The sequence below is a fragment of the Cydia pomonella genome, chromosome 1 (assembly GCF_033807575.1).
Source record: "Cydia pomonella isolate Wapato2018A chromosome 1, ilCydPomo1, whole genome shotgun sequence".
Taxonomy (NCBI): Eukaryota; Metazoa; Arthropoda; class Insecta; order Lepidoptera; family Tortricidae; genus Cydia; species Cydia pomonella.
This window is the reverse complement of record NC_084703.1, coordinates 34034614-34062371: the sequence shown is the minus strand read 5'-3', so window position 1 is coordinate 34062371 and position 27758 is coordinate 34034614. Positions and strand designations below refer to the sequence as shown.

General features: G+C 37.7%; 2 protein-coding genes across 11 annotated transcripts in view; one reads left to right on the top strand and one right to left on the bottom strand.

The window, feature by feature from the left end:
* Positions 1 to 9546, bottom strand: part of LOC133520668 (transcription initiation factor TFIID subunit 6) — a 48321-nt gene extending 38775 nt beyond the window's left edge. For 4 of the 6 annotated variants that reach the window (XM_061855267.1, XM_061855291.1, XM_061855299.1 and 1 more), the window contains exons 1-7: positions 7495 to 8327; positions 5554 to 5842; positions 2450 to 2601; positions 1965 to 2144; positions 816 to 985; positions 498 to 654; positions 2 to 174 (exon numbers count right to left, since the gene is read on the bottom strand). In XM_061855267.1, the coding sequence (XP_061711251.1) occupies positions 2 to 174; positions 498 to 654; positions 816 to 985; positions 1965 to 2144; positions 2450 to 2601; positions 5554 to 5842; positions 7495 to 7731 (1358 nt within the window). In that variant the 5' untranslated portion in view covers positions 7732 to 8327. The other 2 variants (XM_061855282.1, XM_061855274.1) reach the window with 2 other exon arrangements.
* A 2175-nt stretch (positions 9547 to 11721) lies between these two features.
* LOC133520633 (E3 SUMO-protein ligase RanBP2-like) overlaps positions 11722 to 27758 on the top strand; it is a 52356-nt gene continuing 36319 nt past the window's right edge. For 2 of the 5 annotated variants that reach the window (XM_061855208.1, XM_061855191.1), the window contains exons 1-3: positions 11722 to 11910; positions 11988 to 12213; positions 21905 to 27387. In XM_061855208.1, coding sequence (XP_061711192.1) covers positions 11842 to 11910; positions 11988 to 12213; positions 21905 to 27387 — 5778 coding nt within the window. In that variant the 5' untranslated portion in view covers positions 11722 to 11841. The remainder of the gene's footprint in view (positions 11911 to 11987; positions 12214 to 21904; positions 27388 to 27758) is intronic. The other 3 variants (XM_061855182.1, XM_061855199.1, XM_061855173.1) reach the window with 3 other exon arrangements.

The window sequence follows — 27758 nt, the reverse complement described above, 5'->3', positions numbered from 1 at the left end:
CTTGTAGTCGTCAGGCTGGTCGGGCGGCTGGCGCAGCTGGCGCAGCACGGGCGCCAGCACCTTGAGCAGCTGGTGCTTGAGGTTGCCGGCGGCCAGGCGGTCGGCGCCGCCCGTGCCCGTCAGCGCGCCCTCCACGCGCTCACCCAGCCACCGCACGCGCGGTAATATCAACACCTGCACACGAATGATTTGCCACTATTATTGCGTTGCAGCTATTTATTCATTGACTACTGGTTTAACCCTTTTCATACGTGTCAATAGAATTTCAACCTTAGCACATTGGACTCTCGGGAAATGTGACTACATAACTATTTGGAATACATGTACATTTTTTAAGGAAAATCTTCTAGTTTCTTGCGGTGGTGGTAAAGAGAAAAAAAGCGATTTGCACGCTTTTTAACATTGATTGGATCATTTCATTTGAAATTATTAATAACCAACTTAGCTGCTAATTTTTTTTACAGTAAACTTGTCCCATAGTAATGATGAATCATTACCTTCACAACTTCTGGACCAAGTTCTGCTAACCCCTGTATTGCTCCATAGAGTGAAGCGAGTGGAGTCTTCTCTGATTCTTTCATGTTAGCCATTGATGGTCCAGCACCAGGTTCATTGTCCGTTTGAGAAGGACATTGGAGAGCTTTTGCGAATAATCTGTCGGAAATAAATTGATAATTCATTGTAAGCACTTCATCGGACTTATCAATTGAATTTTTAGTTTTTGTACGTTTTCCTTTGTATAAATAACATTAGAAAAATATATCGTGCCTGCTAGCTGTGCCCGCGCCACTACTATGTAAAAGAAAGGTACTTACCGCGTCACTCTTGTTTGTAAATTATTCGTGGAGGTATTGAAAGTCTTGCAAATTTGAGACATAAGGCGTGCAGCAAAATCCCTCAAAGCCCAATGATTATCCATTTCAGGCCTCAGGCAAAGTTGCCGTGAAACTATGCAGGTTGACACCGACGGAATCAGTTCATGCAGCTGTAATATACAAATAATAGTTTATAACTACCACAATCATATAATATATATGTATGTAAATTTAATTATATTATATTTATGTAAGTTTATTGCCGTTAATATATATTATTTATCGCTATATTGCTTGTTTTAAGTTACTTTTTTTTTGTTTAATGCCTGCACGTACTACTGTTTCTGTTTAACTTAATGGTTGCATGGTAGAGAATACTTTTAGGCATCAAGTTCGCCATTTTTACTTTATTTGTTATATTGTTCAATAAAGTTTAAATAAATAAGTAATTGCGGGTTAGTATTTTGGTACTATTTATCAAAGAACCTAAAAATCCCTAAACCCCTTATTAAAACTGGTTTTGCTATGAGATTCTCGGCTTATCTCCTTCCGCATTTATATAATAAATTAGTAAAAATCTGCGATATAAGGCACTGTAACTTAACTGAAGCAAAATATCCAACTCCTACTATTTCCTTGGAGTTATGATAAGTCAGAGTATATTTTGAAATGACTGTAGTAGAGATCAATATTCTAATGCGTCTGATCCCATAATATGTATGCCTGCTTTTCTTATCTTCTGTTTCACACTTTCATTCCGTAGCTATTCACACGCATAAATTAATCCATACATACATAATATACATTCTCACATACCTTTACATAAACACTTTCACTTACAACTTACTGAGATCTTTTTAAATGACTATAGTCTTTGTACTTAATTAATAATTAGATAGTTCGGGTCGGTTGCACCAACCCGTTTCACCGTTAAAGCGTTTGCTAAATTTTATTGTATGGGAAGTATAGAGCTCTGCTGCGGGACATTGATCAGTCTGTTAACATAAGAACTAGGTGTTAAAATAAAAGTCGCAACATTTCGGTATTCCTCTGATTCCCACGTTACAGGCCGAGCCTAGAGTGCGAATCATTGTACCGCTTCTCTTTTAATGCTATTTCTTGAAATATATATATTTTAATAATACTTACATATTTCTCCAGATAAAGTGATTGATTATCCAACAACGCTTTGACCATTCGCATCAAATAGATCAGCAACGCTAAGTTGTTTTGCACAACATTGACTTTGACACCTTCAGAAATGAAGGTACACATCCGCGGCAACATTTCGTGCAGCCCCGGGTCGCACGCCAAAGACTGCAAGGCTTCCTGCGCAAAACCAAATGATACTATAGTGATAATTGAAAGCCGGTTAGTCTTGTGAATTTAAGCTTCGAGTGACGTGTTTTAATTTATCGCCACTCGTTTCGAATTTCCTATTTTTCGCACTTGTATCGTAATGTATTATAAATCCGTATATTCTAAAAGGAATAATTGAAATGAAAAAAGTCGGCTGTATATAAAGTATAAATTATTTTAAATGCTGACGTTGAACAGTATAGGTACAAAGGCAAATAAAATAATGAAAAGCAAGTCAACTATGAAAAGATGAGTTGTAACTATGTGGTACATACCGCGCGGCGCCCCTCGTCGCTGCCGACGCAGGCCTCGGTTATCTCCTTGTAGTAGAGCTGCTGCTCCACGCTAAGCTCATGCGTGGCCAGCTGCTTCACGTGCACCGACTCGGACGCCTTCAACCGTGCTGCCTTCCCGCATATTGGTTTACCTGACAAAAAAAATCTTTAGAATCTGTTGCCTAAACTAAGAAGAGTTTTAATAATGATTAACTATTATAACTATTTACAACTTACTCTTGATGTGTACGGTCTCAATACATATTGTAAAATACAGTCATATGTACAGCCAAATGTGTCATTCACATATCCAGTGAACGTCATGTTATTAACTTCATATGCGCAAAACCCAACATGCACTTTCATAACATTTAATGTAGTAAGTAATTGTATGGGCATGATACAAGAAAGGAAAGGACATTTTTCTTGGTTGGTTTATTATTATTATATACGATACAAATGCCGAAAGTAAAAAAATCGGAACGAATGGAGAACAATTAAAACACGACCAAAGGGAGGAATCGACACGAGATGCGAGTTACCCATTCGCACGTGTATCGTACGTTTTACAGTACACATAGCCCTTCAAATTTTTGATATAGGCACGGAAAGTGCTTATCCCCGCACTTAGCACCATATGTACTACTACAAAATGCCTTAGGCCTTAGCACAGGAAACGCACGCGTCGCGTAAGCGTGTCGTAAAAACGTAACGAATAGGAGACGCGTAGAGGTCTGGGGGCCTACCGCGAAAACCGAAATTCGCAAATTACGGGGATCTTTCTCTTTTACTCTTAGTAAGACGTAATCAGAGTGACAGAGAAAAATGCCCGCAAATGACGAATTTCGATTTTCCCGGTAGCCGCCCTGGGCACCAAACGTCGTGTAAGCGTAATCGTTTTATAAGTGAAATCTCATTAGTTCACCATAGCGTCACTGGCGTCAGATTTCTTCGGCGGATGTATCAACGATCTTACTTTCTAGTGAGGTGCAGAAGATTTTGTTGTTTAATTATGTCAGAAGTTTTATTATTTACGCCTGTATTACAATACGCCTGTCGTAATTACGTCAGAAATCGCATACGCTACGTTACGACGACGCTTCGTGTGCGGACTTGTTTAGCAGATGTAGCAGAACTGTTGCGGAAAAAACAGTACTATAATGTAGGGACGTTTCTTTTAGACAACATAAATTAAAGTAAATCTAATAAAAATTGACATCAAATTATTGTTTCTGGTTATTAGTTAATTATTTTATTATTTATATTTGACATTATATTTCAATTAAATTTTATATGGTTATGCACCCCCTTCTTTATTTTATTTTTTTACGTCTGATCTGAATGCGTTGTAAATTATTTATTAAATTATGTTGTTGTTTTAGGTATGGTTGTAAATAAATTTACTATTTTATAAAATATTTTATATTTAGGCTAGTTAGTAAGATTTGCATGCTGTGTGTGGACGGCTAAGAGGATGGACTTTCTTGTAAATATAATGTAACTATTGTAACTCCTTTTGTTCGCATATAAATTCTACTCTCTCGTTCTAGGCTCTCGTTCTACGCGCGTATTACGAAATTACGATACGCTTACACGTCTCTTACGCTTACTGTGCTGAGGGCCTTACTTAGGTAGTAGGTATACTAGGTACTATGAACATCTCATTATTTAATTTAATATAATTTTATACCATACCACAGTGGTGAAATAATTTTATAAATTTTGAATGAATTTAATTATAATATGAAATTGTAATTTTTATTAATTTTACCAATTTATTTTCTGTTACTAATATATTTAATGTTATTTTAATTGTAGTTACATTATTTTGTGTTGTATGTTATTTTATATGGTATAATTTTCTGAAATAAATGATTTCAATTTAAATTTAATTGTTTAAATGTTTATTACAATAGTAACAACTTGGTGGTAACTAGTGGGAATAATCCATTATAATTTATATGCACTAACACAAGTTGCAGTAATTAGCACTTTCACAGTATTAATATTATAATTATATAATAAAATACATGTCTCTCTCTCTCTCTTTTAATAATAACACTTTCCCATTGGAAACACTTTCACAGATATGGAACAGGCTACATTTCTGTTGTTCAAGGAAGTGGTTTATAGCAGAGAGACTTGATAGAGCCAGAGGACTGGCAGGGAATGTATATTATTTCGGCCTTATTTTGAACACGAGCAAAACGCACTACATCTGCTTTGATCTGTCTGGCCGGCAGGTTAGGCAGCTGGCTGTAATAGCAAATGGTACTGTAATCAGCCAAGTCATGAACTCAAAATTCCTTGGCTTTGAGCTGGACAGCTGCCTCGCCTGGGGTGGCCATATAGATCAAATGTGCAAAAAACTCGCTACGGCATGTTTTGCATTAAAGCGGCTGGCCCGAGTACTTCCATTTGAAATGGTCCGAGCGTGCTACTTCGCGTCAGTCCACGCACTCCTGCAGTACGGAGTCGAGCTGTGGGCTGGAGCCGCCGATCGGGAGAGGGTCTTTCGACTCCAGAAGCGCGCCGTTCGCGCGATAGTTCGCGTCCCTCAATGTCACTCCGCGAGGCCATTATTCAAGTCGTTGGGAATACTCACACTGCCCTCGCTACTAATAATGCAAATGGCAATAAACACACGCGAAGAGGTAGACTCCAATCCAATCATCGAAGCTCCGCGGAGGTACGCAACGCGCAGCGCGCGGGCTGGAATGCTGCCACTTGCATCGCACAGGCTTGCGAAAACAAAAAAGCTAACAAAATATCGTCGTAAAGTTTACAATTGCCTTCCGCGTGAAATTGTTACTGCAAAAAGTGCGTCAACTTTCAAAACTAGACTTCGAAATTGGCTCCTTGAGCAGACGTTCTATGACCACAAAGAGTTGTTTATAAGTAAACCTATGTCATAGCATAAGAATAAATTAAGTAATACCTACATATTGTAGTACCTATTTGACATGTAATTTTATATTATTAATAAATGATGATTATGATTATGATTATGATTATACATAACTACAATTCACACAATGTAGTTCTTAAAAAAAGATAGAATGTTATTTTAAAAAACACTTGTACTAGCAATTCTTTTACTCTACCTGCTGAATCCTTATTGGCAGGTTTACTGAGCTTGCTGATGGGGTCAACTGATTCCAGCTTTTGGGATTCCTTGGAAAGTGGGGGCGGGTTCTCGGGTACAGTTGGCTGCACCCCGTCCACACTCAACCAATGAGCTCGCAGAGAAACATCTAATGGAATCTTTGGTGGAGGTGCTGACAAAATTTCATTTAAATCAATTTCTTTCTCTTCTATAAAATGTAATTCCCTTCCACCCCCAGATGCAAATCTGAAGGGTAATGAATCTGGCTGAACAAATCCATATTGAGGCTGTAACACAAAAAGAAACACTATTTAGTCAGATTATAAGTCCAGTCACAAAGATTTATACTAATAAAAAAAAAAACAATCGGTTGCACTCCGGGAGTGCCAGAAGAAGTGAAAACTTGAATATCAATGTGCATTTTTGATATTTTGGAATGGTTAGGGAATAATTTTGCACGAATTGCTTTAATTATGAGTATAAAAGTACTATCATTTATGTGGTAAAATACAATATTCATTGCAAGCGCCCTGCGCCGCCTAAACGAAACAGCAAGCAGCGGTAGAAAGAGAGGGTGATACTTCGTCTCCTACGCCGCGCCGGCGTTCTACTGGCTTTAATGACATTGTAGCAGTTTTTCATCAGGTCACGTGTCCGTCTTACGAATTTTCAATTTGACTAATCTGTCGGTCACGTGACCTGTCGCGCGTTTAACATTTATTCCCCATCACAAAAAGTGCACAGCGCCGCTAAAGTTATTATATATATATATTATGAGTTGCAAGCTTATTTAATGCTGAATTACGTACAATATAATTTAACGGTTTAACGTAATTTGCTGTCTCAGTTTTCCATAATTATGTGTAATATTCGGAAAAAAGTAAAATAAAACATGCAAAAACTGTGCAGCCTATTCAAAGTGATTTTGATCCCTATTTATTATTCTTTTTTACATATAGTTGAATCTTATATAAAACAAAAGCTGGATCTTTTATCTTTTCACTAGATATATAATGCATATGTATTAGATTTCCAAGATTGCAACTGTACAGTCACGTCTGAAAATATTGGTACGAAAAATGTGGCAAAAATATGTATACAATACCTTAATATATGGGCAATAAAGTCGTGTATACATATTTTTGCCAAAAGTATCTGACATTGCGGATAACTTTTCCAAATGTAGATTAATCTCTAAAATTCACGTAATAAGAAGATTGTGTTTACTGCTTAATAAAAAACACAAATAAACTGAAATAGATGTATGTATGTTGTAAACACTTTATTGTACAAAAAAGTAAACTATGGTTCAATCATTAGATCATTACACAAGTAAATAATTGAAGCATGTAGCCTATATAATAATATTACATATATATACATATAACAAATATTATATAAATATATACATTATCACAATTTAATAAGAAATACTTAGTACTCAACCAGAACCCAAATCATTGGAGGGTCATAACTTATGCAAGTTTATCTTAAGTGATGCTTACGACTGTGACTGTCTAAGAGATAATCTTGTTACATGGAACAGAGAAAGTCAAGTTCACACTCGCTCTCAAGCAATGACCACTACCATCCGCCAGGTATGCATATGTTTCAAAATTATATTTCATAAGTGTTTATACTTTTGTGTAACAATGCTTATATTTTTTGGAAGAGCATAAAACAGCCTTAATTTTTTTATTTAGGTTTGGAATACTATACTGAACAAATTTTATTACAGAAGCCATGGCCCATTTATTTGCAGGATGTGAAAAAAATGTGACATAAGGGGGTCCACACCGAGCGAGCATACGCGCGGGCATGTTCCTTATGGCTTTTTTTCCGGAAGATATCCATTCTTGGTAGACAATTGGTTAAAGATCAAATTTAATGCTTATTTCTTAACCTTAATTAATAATATTTAGGATAGCAACAAACATACCTCAAAATTTTTTGCCTTTAGTGCATGATCAATATCAGTGATTGATAGCTTTTGTCTCTTGGAGTGATGCATAAACTTTATAGAATCTTGCACGATAACTTTGAGTCGATATGATACATCATCACTGAGGTCTTTAGCAGCATCGTCGCCGAGGGTCGAAATGCCTACACTTTCAGCAATCACCTTCATAGACTCCGCTGACATAGTCGACCCATAAGTAATATCTGAGTCTCCCATCTTCAATGTTTACTATTATTCTTTTCTGAAAAGTAGCTTTGACTCACTGATTACATAGCGACTTCTTCACTCGTGATGTGTTTCTTCTCTTGTATCAAATCATTTCGCCGAGCAAGTCCAAACAATTAGAATCCTGAGCCCTTTCATTTATCTGATGGAAGGAAATATTAATTTATACCAATAATAATATGAAATGTTGTAAAAAACTAAAATAATTAATTATTCGTGGATTCCGCGGTGCATTGCCAATACAGCTAATAACTATGGAAGGTAGCCTCTATCTTCCATACTAATAACTATCCTCCGCTGTCCAAATTGCTTGTGTTCACAGATCAATCAATCAATTTTTCGTGTTATGGCTCCATCAAGGTGTTGATGATTCTGCCAATGTCGAGGTTGGATAAGACACGGCTAGTATATGAATCTTATTACGGTCATAGACAGTGTTCGGTGGAGTATCCGATCTGCAAAGAAATACATATTACGACTAACTAATAGACTACATACAACTATTAAACAATATGAACACTACACTATGTACAGAACAAACTACAGTTAAGTATTAAATCTACGAACTTATTGTACAATAATATGATACATACTACAATTTAAGATTATTTTTAGCTAGGAATTTACTCAAAATACCACAAAACATATGATTCCTAAAGATAGAGTCCAAGTCAGTTGTCACTTCCTTCCTATATACTTTACTCTTCGGTTGTCACCGTAGCCTCACACCACAAACTACTAAGAAGATACTACGTCTTTGATACTACGTATCCAAAGAGCATATAATTACCAAAGAGCATATAATCACTACGGTACGTATCCTCACGCCAAGTCACAACAGCAAGCTATTCCGTTCCATTCAGACAACTTTTTAAGAACGGTTTTTCAATCATCATCATCATCCTCCTAGCGTTTGTCCCGTACTGTGACGGGGTCCGCTTTCCTACTTTTCTCCTTCCACTTCGCTCTATCCTGGACGTCGTTTTCCGATATTAAGGGCCCTCCACACTCGTGCGCGAAGCGAGGCGCGAAGCCGCGAACGCGAGTGTGGATGGCCCTCGCATCGATTTCGCAGATTTTTCACGCCTTCGCGCCGTATTTCCCGTTTTTTGTCGGTATTTGGCCCGCGTCAAAGGAGACGCGAAGCGCGAACTTGCAAGACTCGCGATCGCTTCGCGCCGTGATTCGCTCACGAGTCGGTTAATCTGTTAAACTGTCATAACCTTCTATGGCGGCTACTTGGTTATTGGGTGCGAATTTGATCAACCAAAAATCAATTTGACAGTTCCCAAGCTTGAATCAGTGCTTTGCCGCAAACTAAATCCGATCATTTTGCATTTAATGCATTTAATTATTAATCAGGCAGGCAGTTGAAACAACTGATAGTTGCCTGTATCTGACTGATCTTCACTTAATATGTATTCTTTGCGCTGGTTAAGTATTTGTCTAGTCTGTTCTTAAACTGATTGACATTCAGTGCTGAGACCACATCTTCTGGTAGTTTGTTCCATGCTTTGACCACTCTGTTGCTGAGAAAATGTCTGCGGGGGTTGTTTTTAGACAGTTCAGATATTAACTTATATTGGTGGCCTCGCAGACGGGTGTTACTATTGCGCTTGTACAGGTCTTCAAACTGGTCTATATCGTAGTGTCCCGTCAGAATCTTCAACGTTTCAATCAGGTCTCCGCGCTCTCGGCGATCTTTTAATGTTGTGAGCTTCAGCACTTTAAGTCTTTCTTCATAAGACATGTTTTTTACTTGTTTCGGTATTTTTGTGAAACTACGTTGCACTTTCTCAAGCATCTCAACATCTTTGACGAAATAAGGACTCCAGACTTGAAAAGCATACTCTAAGATGGGTCTAACATATGTCTTATATATCTTAAGCATGAGTTCTGGCGTTAGGATTCCAAAGGCTTTTCTAGCGAGGTAGATCAAGGATTTAGCTCTTTTGAAGGGAAGAACATCTCACATCTCACAACCATTACGGTTGTGAGATGTGAGATGTTCTTCCCATTTGAGGTTTTCAGTCATTTTGACTCCCAAGTCCGTTTGCACTTTAACTGGTGTAAGTTTGGTTCCTTCTAGGGCGTAGCTAAGATGTGGATTGCGGTTACCAACTTGTAGCACTGTAAATTTTTCAGTATTCAGACTTATAAGCCATTCCTTTGACCATTTTGCTATCTCGCAATCAGCTGACGCTTCGGCGCCATCTTGCCGCGAACCAAACTGCAAAATCGCCGTGAAGTTGTGCGAGTGTGGAGTCTAGTCAACGTCGCGGTATGTTCTCTCCGCGAAGTCACGCCGCGATTCACGCGCATAGTCTGGAGGGGACTTAAAAAGTGCACGGCGCCGCTAAAGAAGTTTTCACTTCAAAAAAATTCCGATAGTTTATCGATATGACTTTATCGGTATCACCACAACTTTTGGTTACTCATTGATTATCGTACATAAAATGTGGCGGTGTGTGTGTGTGTGTGTATGTGGATACGGTAACAGCTGGCTTAGACTCCATCTCCTCTACACGATGGCCCAGCGTAGGCCAGTCCAAGGAACGCATTTATGCGTTAGAGGGAGCAAGTGATATTGCTATCTCATTCCACTGCATAGCTGCGTCCCTTAGACTGGCGTACGATGGGCCATCGTGTAGAGGACCCCTTATATCTATGGTAAGTACGATTAACAATGAATAACCATACGTCGGCGTCATGTCGATAAACTATACGGCATCACTTCACGATATCGTGCCCGAAATCTGTCGCGATTTCGAGCCTGATAATCGTTTTCGGTTTTACGATATATCAGAACATCGTTAATAATATTTTTTGTAAATGTAAAAAACTTTGTCTCTTATTACCAAAATAGTTCAATATTTGAAATTTTTGCATATGAACCATTTTTTACATTTCAAATATTGTTCACGATGTGCTGATATTCCGTGAAACGAAAATCGACTATCAGGCGCGACATCGAGACTGATTTCGGGCTCAATGTCGGGAAGTGTGGAAGTAATTCGCGCTTAATACCTCAAGGCATTCTCTACCAGTCGACCATTGGGCAAACAGAAACTTGTACTACTGTAAGATCTATAATTTCAATATAAATTCTAAGAAGAAACTAAATAATGAATCCCTACATAGGTTGAATCCCTATCTATAGAGTTATTGTTCTAGAATAAAAATTAATCTGTGATCGTGTAGCACCAGTTTTAAATAACTAACTAACTAACTATTGTGGCGCAGTGATCCAAAGAGGGTCTTGGCCTCCAAAACTATTAAACTATTAACCATTGATTAACCGACTCGTGAGCGAACGCCACCAGTTTTAAATAGCATAACGTATTTCATTCAAAATGCACAAGTGAAATTTTGCAAACATTCCAGAAAAAGCATAACATTGCCAGTTTAAAATTATATTGATGTAGAGGGTAAAACCAATTATTGTTTTTGTATCGTCGAAACTACGGTAAATGTAAGTAAATGTAGTTTGTTAACTCCTTAGTTTTGTATGGGGTTTATTAAGCAGTATGAGATTTTCATTTTTAAGAATTTAATTTTGGCTTTTTTAGATGTTTTGTTACTATAAATCGTGACATTGAAGAACACAACTTTGGCTCTTGTACGAATACATGCACAGGTGAATGGATAATTGATATACAAATGAAATTATATTATATTCCACATAACGCTGATATCCTTCATCAAATGAATTATCTATAGTCGTAAAAAGTTCGTAGAAATCCACGTATTTTTTATCATGCCTTTAGTATAGTCTGTCAAACAACTTTGTCAGTAGAATAAGGCGAAATTCGAAAAAAAAAATTATATGGGACGGATCCTTCGCGTCTAAATTGTTTATATTTGTCGTTTTTTTCTACTGAGACGGAAATGGCTTGACAGACTATTTATACATACCACACCATATTGCATTCCTCAATGGTAAATTAAATGATAATCTGGCAACCTTGCATGCATTACCCTTTTTACTTGAGATACCGGAATGACGAAGACCTTTACCGCATCTTTGCTCCATGCGCTTTCTTTCGTCTATGTCTAATTTACCGTTTTAGAATATAAATAACTCGCTGTTTGGTCGTGGAAATGTATAGAACGAAAAAGGATATTGATGCCCACGTGGAAAGTTTAATATCAAAATTACCATTGAAAGAGGTAAGAGCGGCTCCATCAACGGACGGCATTATGATGTTCCAAGTGACGTGTATTTCATTAGGATTTTTATATTTCAGTTCACTTCTCGGGGCTATTCAATAGGGCGGCTGTATTTTGAAGTGGGGGATTATGCTAACTGCTGCAGATATGTGGAACAATACCTACATGTACACAGCTCGAACGCAGCAGCACATGCCCTCCTCGGACAAGCATTGCAGAAGTTAGGAAAGATGAAAAAGGCATTGGAGGAGTTTAAAACATCATATGAACTATGCCCCACGCAGAACAGTTTAGTCTTGAACAGTAAGTACTACGAACTTGTGTTTTCATTTTTATTATTCTTCATCATGCTCATCAATGACAACCTTTATATTAAAAGCTTAGGCGTTATTTATTAAGCATTAGTTTTTGGCCTTGGTTCTTGATATTGTATTTACATTTTGCTTTAGAATAATTTAGTCTCACATGAGTCAAAATACATAGCATTCTCTATTGTTATATGTGTGCCAATAAAGAATTATTTGAAATAGGATAGCATGATACTATTAAAAACTTAGGTATCCAACTGTAGTATCTTTTTTAACTTTTTATTTATTTATTGAGGATTTTTTAAACAAATGCCACCCTCATAGTGGCTCTCTATTAAAATCACAAAAGTTTATCTTTCACTAATTCTAAGTTCTATCATATCCTCAAGCTCGACCATATAATAAAGAAGCCCAGCCTCTTCCAAGTTTGGGGAAACCAGGATGCTATTAGGTGGGTCCACACAGAGCGAGCATACGTGTAAGGCAATTTCAGCAGCAGCAGGCGAGTCTACACTGTCCAGTTTGTGTGTGAGGAAATTGCCTCACGCGTGTGCTCGCTCTGTGTAGACCCGCCTATTGACTTTGCCAAGGTCATAACATGTGACATAAAGTAAACAATGCTGTGCTGCACCTAGGCGAAACTAGTATTACTCTAATTATATAGTCTACCACTTGGCCCCGACGGAAGACCAGTGCTAGCCCATCCAGGCTAGCACCATGCTGAGTCGGGACCATTTTGTGGCTTATATGTTATGTTATGTTATGTTACTTGTTGTTTTCTTTTTTGCTACGAATGAACACTATTCTATTCTATTCTTCTTATCTGAGGTGGTTGTTAAAACATATTGTTTAACAAAGCAGCCATCATATTTTTCTTATTAACCAGCCTTTTTAGGGTTCCGTAGTCAACTAGAAACCCTTATAGTTTCGCCATGTCCGTCTGTCTGTCTGTCTGTCCGTCCGAGGCTTTGCTCCGTGGTCGTTAGTGCTAGAAAGCTGAAATCCGACATGGATATATAAATCAATAAAGCCGACAAAGTCGTACAATAAAATCTAAAAATTTTTTTTTTAGGTTACCTCCCCTACACGTAAACTGGGGGTGAAATTTTTTTTTCGCTTCAACCCTAGAGTGTGTGGTATCATTGGAAAGGTCTTTCAAAACTAATAGGGGTCTTCAACAAACATTTTTTGATAAAGTGAATATATTCGGAGATAATCGCTCCGAAAGAATCATAAAATGTCCCCCCCCCCCTCTAACTTTTGAACCATAGGTCCAAAAAATATGAAAAAAATTGTGGAAGTAGAGCTTAAGAAATACATTAAATGAAAACTATAGCGGACATGATCAGTTTAGCTGTTTTTGAGTTATCGCAAAAAGTTTCCCCTTCATAGTAAAAAGACTTACTTTAATTAGGTACTGATTATGCAAATTTGCCTATTTGTTTAACTCGCGTGAAAGGTACCGTTTCATCCCTTGGTTAACAATTTTCTATACTTCTCCAGTTTAGCTTATTGTGATGGAAGAGTAACTACGGAACCCTACACTGAGCGTGGCCCAACATGCTCTTGGCCGGTTTTTAACATGCTTTCATTAGGTAGACCTATATGTAACTAACTATGTAAGGGAATCTAAGGTAACTAATGTAACCATCTTCCAAGGATCATAGCGTCATGAAAATTGGCAGCTGATACTGTCAAACTGATCTGATGATGGGGCCGGAAGATATGAACTGGAACTTCATGATGGAACATAGTATCATAGCTGTGTTTGGATTTGTTAGAAAAGTCTTGTAATGAACTTTGACCACGATTAGGTTTCAAGGTCTGATTATGAAGCCGGAAGGTAGGCACTGGCATTCCATCATGGAATATTGTATCATGTTCGTGTTTGCACTTGTGAGAAAGGTTACATAATGGACTTTGAACACGATCAGTTTTTGGTTTTTACGAGCATTTAGAAAAACGTGTTTTTCTAGTGTTTTTTAAACTATTAATTTATTCAGGCCTAGGAGCTGTATGTGACTGATTATTATGTTAGGTAATTAAGAATGAAATATGTCACTAAAGTTAATCCTAAAATTCTGCTACTTCCTACCAAAAAACATAATGCAATCACAAACACACTTTTATTCAAGTCATGTAGTATACTTATATGTAGTATGCTGTACCTTTGTTAGGTTTAATTGGGTTGTTACATCAAATCTGCAAAGCTTGTGAGAAAGTAAATCCAGCTGTACCCTTAATTTGGCAGAACAGAAAAAGCTCAATTTTAACTTTTATGTGCATATCTATTTATTGTTATTCTCTTGAATATGTCCTAAAAAATATAAAAAAATATATTTTACTAAGTTTTCTGAAAAAATCAAGTGTACAGTATTTTTAACAAAAATGGATGCTCGTCAAATTTAGTACCTGGTTAAGTGTTAAATATAGAATCAAAACAAAGACAAACATTCTTTTAGTATTTAATCTAACCAAAAGACCAAAAAGAACTCATGATCGCCACTAATATTTTATGTGTCACTAAAGTACTGACTTAGGAACAAATATTCGTGCTCATGCCACAAATAAATGAGTTGTATAATTCAACAAAGTACGTTCTTTGTTTTGTAATTACAACATGATGTTTCACCACCTACAAATAATCTACTTTGTCTAAAGGTTGACTGGTAGAGAATGCCTTATAGCATTAAGTCCACCTTTTGTAAGATTGTATTTTCTTTTGAGCAATAAAGATTAAATAAATAAAAGTTTTCCAATTGTTTTTGCCGATTGAAACCCACATTTGACTTGAAACATTTTATTTTCTCATTGTTTTTTTCAACAAACATATTTCACAAAATATTCAGCGCAAAAAAATACACGAAAATGACACCTCACTCGCCTAGTTTGTAAAATGTGAATATTTTAAATTGAACCCCCTGCACATAGCCCCCCGAAAAGGAGGTCGGACCCCTAAATTTTGGTAGCACTCGGCAGGTCCTCATTTATAGTGCCAAGATAAAGGTCATAATTTTTTTTTATCGATATTTGGCCGCCAAATGGCCATATTTACTCTTATTTTACCTGTACTATAAGGCCCTTACGAGCGTGTACACAGGGCCTGATTAGTGATTAGTGATTACATATTGATTTGTGTTTAGTACGACAGTTACGCAACGCAAGTACAATACGGGTTAACGATTAACGAAATTAAATGTCATACCTAGTTTTACTAGTGATACAACAACGCTATATAATTATGCAGCAATTAAATATTTTGAATGATAAATAAATAAATAAATAAGAAAATTAACTAGTCCGTTTAATTTCTTTGAATGTATGAGTATGTGCATAGCCATATGCCAAAGTGAACAGAGTTTGTATAAAAAAATCCTGTTTATTGACATTGTATTGTATTGTATACGGGCGATTTTCCGCAACTCGACGACTGGCGCCTATTTTGCGTGACATGTGATGTGGGGGTGGGCTAGTCCTCCCAGCCCAGCTCCTTGAGGAATCCTATCAAACCTTTAATATTGAGCAGGACCTCGGGGAGGTTGCTAAACGGTATCGGTAGAATCGGTTCCGGACCAATCGCCCCCGCACTCGATCCTTGCCTGGCAAGCTCGTCCGCAGCATCGTTACCCCGGGATCCACTGTGTCCCTTGATTGATTGTAGGGTGATCTTGTTATTATGACATACCTCCATTAGTCGTTCGTGGCATTCGTGTATAAGTTTGGATGTAACTATATGGCTATTTAGAGCCATTAAGTCTGCTCTACTGTCGGAGAGTATGCAGATGGAGGATCCTACTACCTTCCTTGCAGTGATGGAAGCCACCGCGTTTATGATGCCCAAGCACTCAGCTTGGAATACCGAGTTATGGGCTCCTAGCGGAGTGGTGATTGACATGTTCAGGTCTTCTGAGAAGGTTCCAAAGCCCGATCCGCTGTCTGTTTTGGACCCATCAGTGAATATTCTCAGCTCGCGGGGATTGAGTCCTTCGCGATTGTCGTCCTCATATAACTGTATTTTGTACCTTTTGTCGAAGATAGCTTGTTTGTGAATCCAATCCATGCCTGACCTAAGCACTGGAAATTCGTCATACACCTTTTCCAGACATTTTGTGTGAAGAGCTCCTGTGGTGTTAGACCATATCTTAAGGGTTCGCAACCTTACCGCTGAGACTGGCCTCTTGCTGTATGTGTAGATGCAGCGGTGGAAGGTTTAGCATTGTATTGACATTAAGTAGCATTCGCTTTGTTGCAAACAAAGCTTTAAAAAAACGGCCAAGAGCATGTCGGGCCATGCTCAGAGTAGGGTTCCGTAGTTACTTTTCCGTCACAATAAGCTAAAATGGAGCTTAAAGTATAGTAGATTGTTAACCAAGGGATGAACTGTGGATGTACGTCTTTTTACTATGAAAGTAAACTTAAAAACAGCTAAACAGATCATGTCCGCTATAGTTTTCATATAATGTCTTTCGTAAGCTCTACTTCCACGATTTTTTTTTATATTTTTTGAACCTATGGTTCAAAAGTTAGAGGAGGGGGAAACATTTTTTTTTCTTTCGGAGCGATTATCTCCGAACATATTCATTTTATAAAAAAATGTTTGTTGAAGACCCCTATTAGTTTTGAAAGACCTTTCCAACGATACCCCACACTGTAATGCTGAAGCAAAAAAAAATTCACCCCCACTTTACGTAAAGGGGAAGTACCCTAAAAAAAAATTTTTTTTTTAGATTTTATTGTACGACTTTGTCGGCTTTATTGATGTATATATCCATGCCAATTTTCAGCTTTCTAGCACTAACGACCACTGAGCAATGCCTCGGACAGACAGACAGACAGACTGACATGGCGAAACTATAAGGGTTCCTAGTTGACTACGAAACCCTAAAAAGAATAACGAATTAACTATAGCATTAAATCTCTTCTATTATTGCAAAATATGATGGTAGACAAGACAGAGAAATTTGTCAAATTATTAAAACTGTAGCATAACGTTTCGTCAATAATGGTTAACTTATCAAGTGCTGTAAAATCTCACAGCCTAAAGATTTGTTAAAAATGCTTAACAGGTTGTTTAATTTCTAATACACTGTACATATTGTTTTGTCAAAAATACTTAATAGTTGTATTTGCTTGCTTATTACATGGAAATAGCTTGACTTCACGAATAGGTATGCTATTTAAAGCATACGTTATACTATAATTAAATTAAATTAAATTTCGCGTAATAAAATCCAAATAACAAACAAATACTTGGATAGAATGCAGTGTCAAGTTTCTACTCACCATGTTGATTCACTGCTAACTGATAAGTTGTTGCGAATGTTGCGAGTAAGCTTTTATTTTTTCCTTATTCTTTATAATATAAATGATATATAGAAATTAAAAACTTTGAATTTACGTTAAAATTAACATGTCTACATTTTTTCAAAGTAAGTGTTAAGTATACTTGACTGTGCCAAATTAAGGGTTAAGAAAATTCTGAAGGGGCTATGCTAAATCATATGTTGTATACAGAAAAGCTGTGATAAACAAATAAAAACTTGTTGCAGAGACTGGCACATTATGCGGGAAATCATATTAAATATGGTTGTGTTAAGTAACTTAGTTTTTTTTTTAATTCTCAGATATGACAGAAATCATATTAAATATGGTTGTGTTAAGTAACTTAGTTTTTTTTTTAATTCTCAGATATGACATAATAGTTTATTTTATGATCAATGCTATAGTACATTTGTAATATTTCATTTATTATTTTGTACTTTTAACCAAGTATAACAGGAAGAGGTACTCAATTTTTTGGATGTATTTTTTATGTATGCTTCTTGATGTCTAGACAATGTTTTTATTATATTTTAAAAAGTATTTTACTGGTCATGATCAAACATCAGTCATTCGTTGCAATTAAGTAGTACTAGTGAGGAGACACGTTTTTCAAGTGCCTTTTCTGATAAGATAAAATAACAAATGAATACCTATTACCTACATAATATCAATATTATGACATTATTATTATTTATTTATTTTGTTGAATAAGACATATTATTATTATGAGCCCATACTGTCCCACTGCTGGGCAAAGGCCTCCCTCTTATTCTTCCACGTGTCCCTATCCTCGGAAGTCTCCCACCAGTCTCTGTCGAAGGCATCAAGTTCGTCCCGCCATCTCCGAGGGGAGGGAAACCTCCCTATATCACTAAAAAGAAAACTCATGGACATGTGCATTCTCCCCATCCTCACCTACGGAGCACAGACTTGGTCTTTGACAAAAGTTCAAAAAACCAAACTCAAGACATATGGTATAATCTTAAATAAAATTGTAGACCCACAAAACTCGACAATGAGTTGTCATTGTCATTAATTCAATAATTATTGTTGCAAACCATAGAATTTAGAAGTTGAAATCAAAGAGAACACCATCAAAAATATGCTGCAACATTACAGAAGAATGCTTTTTTACCCAACACGTCAGACAATGCCAATAGATCATTTTCTTACACCAAGTGGATTTTCTCAATTAGTAGATGTAGGGTAATTTTCTAAATTTTAGGACAAATATTAATTGTCAATCACAAATGTCATGTTTTGTATAATTTTCTGTTTTCTTTTGTGCTTACAAATAAATAAATTATATTTCTATTTATCTAACTGATTGAAATATTATTATTATTTAATAAGCAGGCAGGCTTACAACTGATGTGACCTGCTTCCAGTAATCATAAAGATAGTTATCATGAACAAGTAGTAGATATAATATGGTTGTCTAATTTTAAACTGATTCACATTTTGTGTTGAGACCATGTCTTCTGGGAGAATTTTTTTTGGGAAATAGTTTTTCTAATTGGTTTCCTTTGCTCGACTCATACAGAAAAAAATTGTCACATTATTAGCCTGTTAAAAACATCAAATACTATTGAAATGCCACAAATCACCAATGTTTGGTTGAGATCCTGGAGAAATTGTGCGAGCTCTTAAAATATTAACAGGCACCTTTACTGATTTGTGATTTAGTAACTTATGCATTTGTATGCATGTGCAAGCATCGGTTGTTTTTTTGTTACAAATTATATGCCTATTAAATAAAGTATAACCTTTCTCAGTATTAAATAAAACCTTCAGATAGATGACAGGGTTCAGAATTACAGGTGAAAATAAATAATGTTCTTGAAATTGACATTGGTCAGGAATATCCTCTGTTCTTGTAGTTTTAAAAGTAAATTAAGGGCTATGCGAATGCAAATATGTTATGTTAAGTTGTATGGTTGAATCAATTTTTTACTTTCACTCATTGCTAGGGTTACCATTCCATTCTCTTTGGTCACTCTGGTTTTATGGCACTTAAACGTAATTAACTTGTTTTTTGGTGGTACTTATAATTTTAATTCCATATGCGTATGCTATGCAAACTAGAGGTGTTGGTGATGTGGCATACCACATTTACATTCAGCCGAAGTGAGAAGGGGAGTGGGTAGGTACGCTACTTCTCATGGTACTGCCATTGCCACTCGCGCTGCCTGGCACTTCCCAAAAGAGCGGTTTTTTGTGCGGAAATCAAAGGACCCGCAGCGCGAAAGGCGTGTGTGTTCGTTTACATTCTGCTTCTATGTACAGGCTATATTATATTTGTCTGTTTGGCTTTTCTATAATTTAGTTTTTTTGGTAATAAAACTAGCCAAGTCAAATCCTGAACTTTAAGAGGGAAGAGGACGGCCGCTTCCCCATACAAACGTAATTCCCATAGGCTTGGTTGCCGCAACTAGACATATATAAGTTGTCAGCGCTACTCTTGCCAACTCAACTCTACCAAGAAGCCGAGCAGACCCTTGATGTTGCCGAAGACTTCTGGGAGAGACCCCGGCGAACCGAGGTGTTGAGTCCGGTACTCTACTACCCTTGGGCATTTGAGAATGACGTGGGTGGCTGTCTCTTCTGCCTCCATGCACGCCCTGCAGAGGGGGCTATCTGTAACACGTAGGGTTAACAGGTGTTTGTTTAGTGGGGCGTGGCCAGTTATGGCCCCAGTCAAAGCCGGAGCTGTGGCCTGTTCAGCTGTCTCAGCCTCCTTGACAAACCGGGGTTGATTGTCGGGACGGCTTCCTTCGCCTGCCTGCACGTAATCCTCATTTTCCTCTCTGATACTGCACGTAATCCCCATTGATAACCATTAGCGAAGGAGAGAGCCTCATCCGTATGTATACGTGATCAGAGAGGGTCTCCACCTCCTCCATGACACGCTAGTCTCTAATCCTATTGGCGACGACTGGAGTTGCCAACGAGATGTCGACAATGGACCCCCCCCCTGCCATCTCACGCAAGTATTAGCATTGCTCCGATTGACAAAGTTTAGCCCCATTGTCACCGCCCAGTCTCGCAAGGCCTCACCCTTCACGTCCGTAACGGGAGAGCCCCAAGCTGCACATTTGGCATTGAGGTCCCCCGTTAGTAAGACTTCTTTCGGAGCAACCCTCCTTATTACCCTCCTAAGGTTATCTAAATATCTCTCAAAAGCCACGAGTGGCTGATTTGGGGAATAGGGGGAAAGTAGGTCCCGATTAACACGATGTTTTCCCACTTTGCCGCTACATAGCCAGGCCCCTTTGTCAATGGGCATTAGAGGTGAGAGTCCGATAGTCGCTTCCCTTAGAGGAAAAAAGGTGCCTTTGATGAAACCAGCACCATATTTTAGTATGTTGTTAATATGGAAGGTGGAGGTATAAGGAAAGAAATCTCCATATACCAAAAAGTGTCATCAAAAAACCTTAAATAGGTGGCGCTACAATACTTAAGAGTACTTGAACAAAAAAATCAAATCATAGACAGCGCACTTCACTCCGTCAATAACGCCTAGGTTCTTAGCTACTCTAGCGCTACTCTGGAGATATTTGGAACTATTATTTATAGCTGACAGCTGGACACTTTTGCAACAGTTCTACCATAAGAGATTTAACTCCTTTTAATCCACACTCCATAATTGTTAAGCATGCTATTCTGACTAAATAAACATTGGGAGACAGTTTCTAACGTGATTAAGTCACCAGTTATGACGTCATCAAAATGGCCGCTGCCGCGTTCAGAATATTGCGTATAACACAGAAAGTATGTCACATGTAAGCTTGTGTGGGGTGTCATAAAAAGCAAAATTAAATACGCTACAATATTGTTCATACATTTGACCTTACTTAATACCATAGTTTGCGAGAAATTTTAAGTTTTATTTAAATTTTCCAAAAAAAAATTGTTTTTATCAACTTTACTAGTAACTTCACAGTAAAACATTGTATCAAGATATGAATGCTACATCAATAAGCTATAAAAATCCATTAACATTTTGAAAATCGGTTTATAAACAAGCAAATTACACTACTTTTGTTCCATACCGGATGACACCACCAAGAGTCGGATGGCTGTTTCAATACAATTTTTAAGTAAAGGTAAATATTATTATTAAATCAAATTAAGAATACTGGGATCGTTTTGTCGTAATTTACTTCGGATCTATAAAAGATAATAAAATAGCTCTTGCCTCAATGTCATCATAATATTGCATTGTCATCCGATTTACATATGTATGCTTATTGTCAGCTGTGGTTAGATTTAGTTTCCAAGATTTCACCCACACTAATTGAATAAAAGATTGTAAAATATAATTATGTAATTACTTTTTAATTGTTGCATTCTCATTGTTTTAGTTTGTGAAATATTGGCTGGTGATGAAGAAAGCACTGAACCTGATCGCGCTAAATACTGGTGTGAGAAGGCAGAAAAAATGTTTCCAAAGCATCCAGTTACCTTTCAATTACGTGAAAAGTTATTGTCTATGGCTAATCCAGACCCACAAGCACTGGTTTATCTGCTGTTAGAAGAATTGGCTGTAAGGCCCAAGGATGTTAGGCTACACATTCGCTTACTGAAATTTTATTTGAAAAATAATAATATTGAAGAAGCATTTACTCATAGTTGCAATATCGAGTTTGGAGAGAACAACTTCAATAATAATTATGATTGGTATGAAACAGTTGGACAGATTCTTAAATGTAATCCCCGGAAAAGCAATGACTGGCTTTTTCAATTGCTTTTATTGACAGTCACAGAGCGAATGTGTGTTTTGAGTATAACTCAGACCTTAGGCTACAAAGATAGAAGTATTTTTGAGTCAACAGAGCTTCTTCATGCTTACGATCAATCTATAGAGAGAGTTGCTAAAACTGGAAGCAATCCTGGTCATGGCGAATTTCATGCTGGTCTTCTAAAACATCACCGTAGCCAATTTGCCTTCATTGCTGCAACATTATTGCTCAAGCGTGGAGCGACACACAGCTGGCGAGATGCGGCTAGAGATGCTGAGCCTTTGATGTTAATGGCATGGCATTCTTCAGTTGCAGATGTCTCCGCTAGCTGGGTTATTTCAGCTCCAGAAACGCAACAGAAAGCGGTACGGCGCTGGTATTCTGAAGGGTCATACAGGTGTTCACAATCTGGACATTACCTGCTGTCTAATTTCAATGATAAAAGCCAATCTTTCCTGGATCGCATTTCACAAAATTGCTCTGGCATACATTGGAGAGACAAGTTATATGGAAAGATATTCTCTAGCAGATATCATTTAGAAAAAATAAATACTTCACATTTGGTCTCAACTTCTTTTGACGCGCCTGCTCTGATTTTACCTAAACGAAGTGAAGTTGAAATCCATGATGAAGAAGCTCAAAGAGCATACGGAAGTTCTCTTCATCATTTTGTGTGGCTTTTGTCTAAATACAAAGATTTTTCTCAGTTTAAATTAACAATTTTTGAAATGCTTCCACTGGCAGTTCAAAATGACGCAAATTGTGGCCCAGAAAGTTTATGTCAAATGGATTTCTATGCTTTTCTTTACTGCGCAGCCTTGACGTCCCGTCAACAGCGAGATTCTGGCGTTCCATCAGATAAGCCAAAAACGCTACCGGCTAACATTACAGATTTACTGTGTCCTTTGTCTCAAATGAAGTGGTGGGACTGCGCTTATAAGTTTAGTCAAAATGAGTTGGGGGCAGAAATAACAGATATTCGCCTAACTCTTAGTCGCGGTATAGAAATTGTGCGATGTGTCGACAATCATGGTATAGAGCCAGAACTTCTGTGTGATCTAGGTCGCACATTCAGTAACCGAGCTAAGCTTATTACAGATATTGATGATAAACACAGTTGGGAGTTGCGAGGAGTTCTTTACTATAGATCAGCAATAAATCTTTTGAAGAAAAAAAGCACTGATGCAGTTACACGATTCGAAAAACGCATGTTTGAAAAGTTGAGTCTGTTGCCAAAAGATACTGACTCTTTACTTGAAGAATGTAAATTATACGTAGCACTCTATGAGTTAAATAACAATGAGTATGAAAAGGCAATCGAATTATTGTCACCATTGAAGAGCGCACAGAGTCTGTATCATCTCAGTGTTGCTTATAAAAAAATGGCATTGAACGAAAACAAATATTCACAAATCAATGCTAATGATGACTCTAACTCAAAATATAAGTCATTGCTATCAAAGGCTCAAGAATACGCTTACGAGGCCCATTATAAACTGAAAAGTCCAGAGAATAAATCGAATCATATGCTACTTATAAAAACTGAAGAGTTAATAAATGAATTAGACCTCCATCTAAATGAATGGTCCGATGGACCAAATGATAAAAATGCCAATCCTTCGGATGAGTATTTTTCTATACATGGCAACGAAGATGGCGCTCTTAAAAGTCAATCACTCTTTTCGCGCAATTTTAGCTCTACCCCAAAACGATTATCACATTTGAGTATGGGCCCTACATCAATTCCTAATGTTTGTGATCAACAGTTTATAGAACCAAACGATAAACAGAAATCCAGTTTGCTAAAACGAGATACTGCTGCAATCAATGACTTAATTGACCTCGCAAGAAGTGTTTTTGAAGAAAATCGAATAGTGGGAAACCAAATTATAAGCACAATAAATTCAAATATGCAAAACACCAATGATCAATTTGCTTTCCTGAAAATTTCTGTAGATCAAGTAAAAGAGCAAGTTAATGAGTGCAGAAAAGAGTGTAAAGAAGTTACCGAGTTGAAAAAACAAATAGCTGAGCTGAAGAAGGACATAAGCAAAATTAAGAAAGCTTCTGAACAGACAATCAATGAAAACGAATTATTTAACCTCGATGAGGGATACGCTACAAATGAAACCGCGTCCACTTTTGCAGCACAGTTGCCCTTCACTGCTCAACAAGTTATGCCTCCCTTTAATCAGCGCCTAATATCGCCATTCTCTGTGCCACCAAATCCCTTCCAACTTTATGGTCAGAATTTATTCAATTTATATTCGCAATTCTCTCAACCGTCATCAGTGCCTGGTGCACCACCAATATTTGATGCAGCCAGACCGCAAGTTAATTATCCAGGCGTTTTCACAAACCCTGATCAAATGTATTTAGATGTGGCGCATCTTGCCCAACAGACAGCGGTACCAGTGATTCCTGTACAGGCTTCAGTTACAGCCACAGTTGCAGCTTCCTCATTACCAGTACCCCATTCAACAGCCCCAGTCACATCAATAATGACGCAAAATGTCATAGCCAAGGATAGTCCACGTTCGTTACCAGCGAATGTTGTGGTGACATCTTCAGACCCATTGCCGACATCCACAACTACCCCAGCCCCTGTACTTAGTGTAACAGTACCACCTAAGCATGTCAAAGGTATTCCTCATAATTATCAAATACAAATGCCTGCAACAGAACCTACTCCAGCTTTTGGTTTTCCATCACTTGGAAATAAAACAAGTTCCAACACGGAATCTCCAAATTGGACTCAAAACACGGTATTCAAAGATGCCACCCCAACCACCAATTCTCATCCTATAACTTTTTCGCCAAAACTCGGCAACAGCTTAAAAGAAGAAGTTTCGATCGGTGCAGCCAATGACAGTCATAACAAATCTAGAACATTGTCTGAGAAAAGTAACACGTCGATCGATAATTATGATCCATGTCCGGATTTCAAGCCTATCATACCTCTACCAGCAGAAGTAAAAGTTACAACTGGAGAAGAAGATGAAACTGTAATTTTTTCGGCTAGAGCAAAACTATATCGGTTCGTCGACAATCAATGGAAAGAAAGAGGACTTGGCGACATGAAATTACTTAAACATAAAACCACTGGAAAAGTTCGAGTGCTTATGAGGCGAGAACAAATTCATAAAATTTGCGCTAATCATACTATAACATCCTACATGGAAATAAAACCTATGAAAAATGAAACAAAAGCTTACTTTTGGGTAGCAAATGATTTTGCGGACGAAACGCTTGTGCTAGAAAAGTTCTGTGTCAGATTCAAAACAGCTGACATAGCGCGACAATTTTACCAAACTTTCGAAAATGCTAGATCAGAGGCTACTACGTCAGAGGCATCGAGTGCAGTCTTAGAAGCCCCGGTAAACCTAACTTCAAGCAAATCTGATAAAACAGGTGCAAAAAATGATGTTTCTAAACCATTCGATGTCAAAGGAACTCCAGCCAATAATTTACAACCTGCTAAGACAGTATTCGGTGGTTTCACTTTCAGTAGTACACCAGCGTTTAAAATAATCGAAGATACAAAACCCTCCGGAAAAAATGTTGAACTTGCGTTAACAAGCAAAATTAATGTGTTTAGTGGCTTGAATTTCAAAACTGCTTCTTCAACATTTAGCAATTTGTTCAATACTTCTAGTTCGCAAACTAACTGTTCTAAAACATTAGTGCCAAATGTTGAGGCAACGGATAAATTAAATACTTCGGATACAGTAGAAGAATACGAGCCGACAGGTGAGTTTACACCTGTTGTGCCCTTGCCAGCGTTAGTAGACACCAAGACTGGCGAGGAAGATGAAATTGTTCTATTTGAACACAGAGCCAAGTTGTTACGCTTTGTTGCTAAAGAATGGAAGGAACGTGGTCTCGGTAATATGAAAATCCTCGTAAATAAGGAAAACCCGCAAAAATTGCGCCTTTTGATGAGAAGGGAGCAAGTAATGAAAGTATGCTGCAACCATGCTGTTACTAAAGCAATGACATTCCAGAAAATGCCTAATGTTGACAAAGCAGTCACATGGTGTGCTCAAGACTTTTCCGAGGGTGAGCTCACACCTGAAACCTTTTGTCTCCGTTTTAAAACGGCACAAGCTTGCAATGATTTTATTGATGTCGTAAAAACTGCTCAGTCTAAATTAAGAGACGACTCCAAGGCAGCTAAAGAAGAACTTAATGCGGCCAAACAAAATTCCCAAACTGGAATTACTACTTTAAACAAACCAGCAAATTCTAATTGGGGCGATAAATTCAAACCCAAGCAAGGTTCTTGGGAATGTAAAGAATGTTTAGTTCGGAACGAAGCGAATGTCGAAATATGTCCCGCGTGTAACAGCCCAAAGAATTCCGGCAGTGCTACAGCAAACACAAAGATGACAGAGATCAAAGCACCTAACAACGAAGTCAAATTTAAATTCGGTATTCCCCAACAATCCAATCCAGTTCAGGTCGCAGAACAAATAGTATCCAGTGCACAAGTTAAATCTTCGTGGGGCGACATGTTTAAACCTGCAGCTGGAACATGGGAATGCAAACAATGTTTTGTTAGAAATGAAGGTGGTGTTGATACCTGCTGTGCATGCAATAGCCCGAAAGATCCCAATGCAGCAAGTAAGCCCATTACCGCCAGCACTACATTTTCAACTCCGAAATTTAACTTTGGTATTTCACCAACAAGCAATAGCAATGAACAGAAGGCAAATACTACTTCTATTTTCGATGGTACTGGTGCTCATAAATTCAATTTTGGCATCCCCTCAAACCTTCAAGTGAAATCCACTGACAATTTACCAAAGAGTGATACAAGTTCCACAAAATATGTATTAGCACTAGGGACCGGCAAATCTTGTGATACCGTTCAGACAGCATCTTTAACACCAAAAGAAAAACCAGCCTTATTGCCAACCCCCCAGAAACCAAATGAAACGGCAACATTCGACTTTGTGTTTAAGCCAAAAACTCAAATTAAAGCTAGGAGCCCTGCTAAGTCACCTAAAAAAGACAACGGAGAAGAGAGTGACGGCAACGAGTATGCCTCTGAAGATGAAGGACACCACATACATATAACACCAATCATACCTTTGCCCGATAAGGTAAGCAATATTAAAATCTTAAATTAATTTCTTAACTATTATTTGTAAACGTTTCGTATTTATTTTATGCTAATATGTGCCACAGTTAGGATACTCAAATTCGCGCTAGATGACAATGCAACTTAGCATTCCTTCATCGGGTTACATGTATCAACAACGCAGTAGGCGAACTTGACGCGAACGCGGTGAAACGGTGGCGGTAGTACGGAGCAAGGTCAAAGCCGAGCCGCAGTGCCGCACCGCATCAGGTTGAATTCGCGTGTGTCCGGTCGTTACGCTTTCGCGTCGAGATCGCTCACCGAGAACACCTAATGGCCTGCTTACATATTGATAAGTGTTTAGTGCGTGTTCATACATTTGCTACTAAAAGC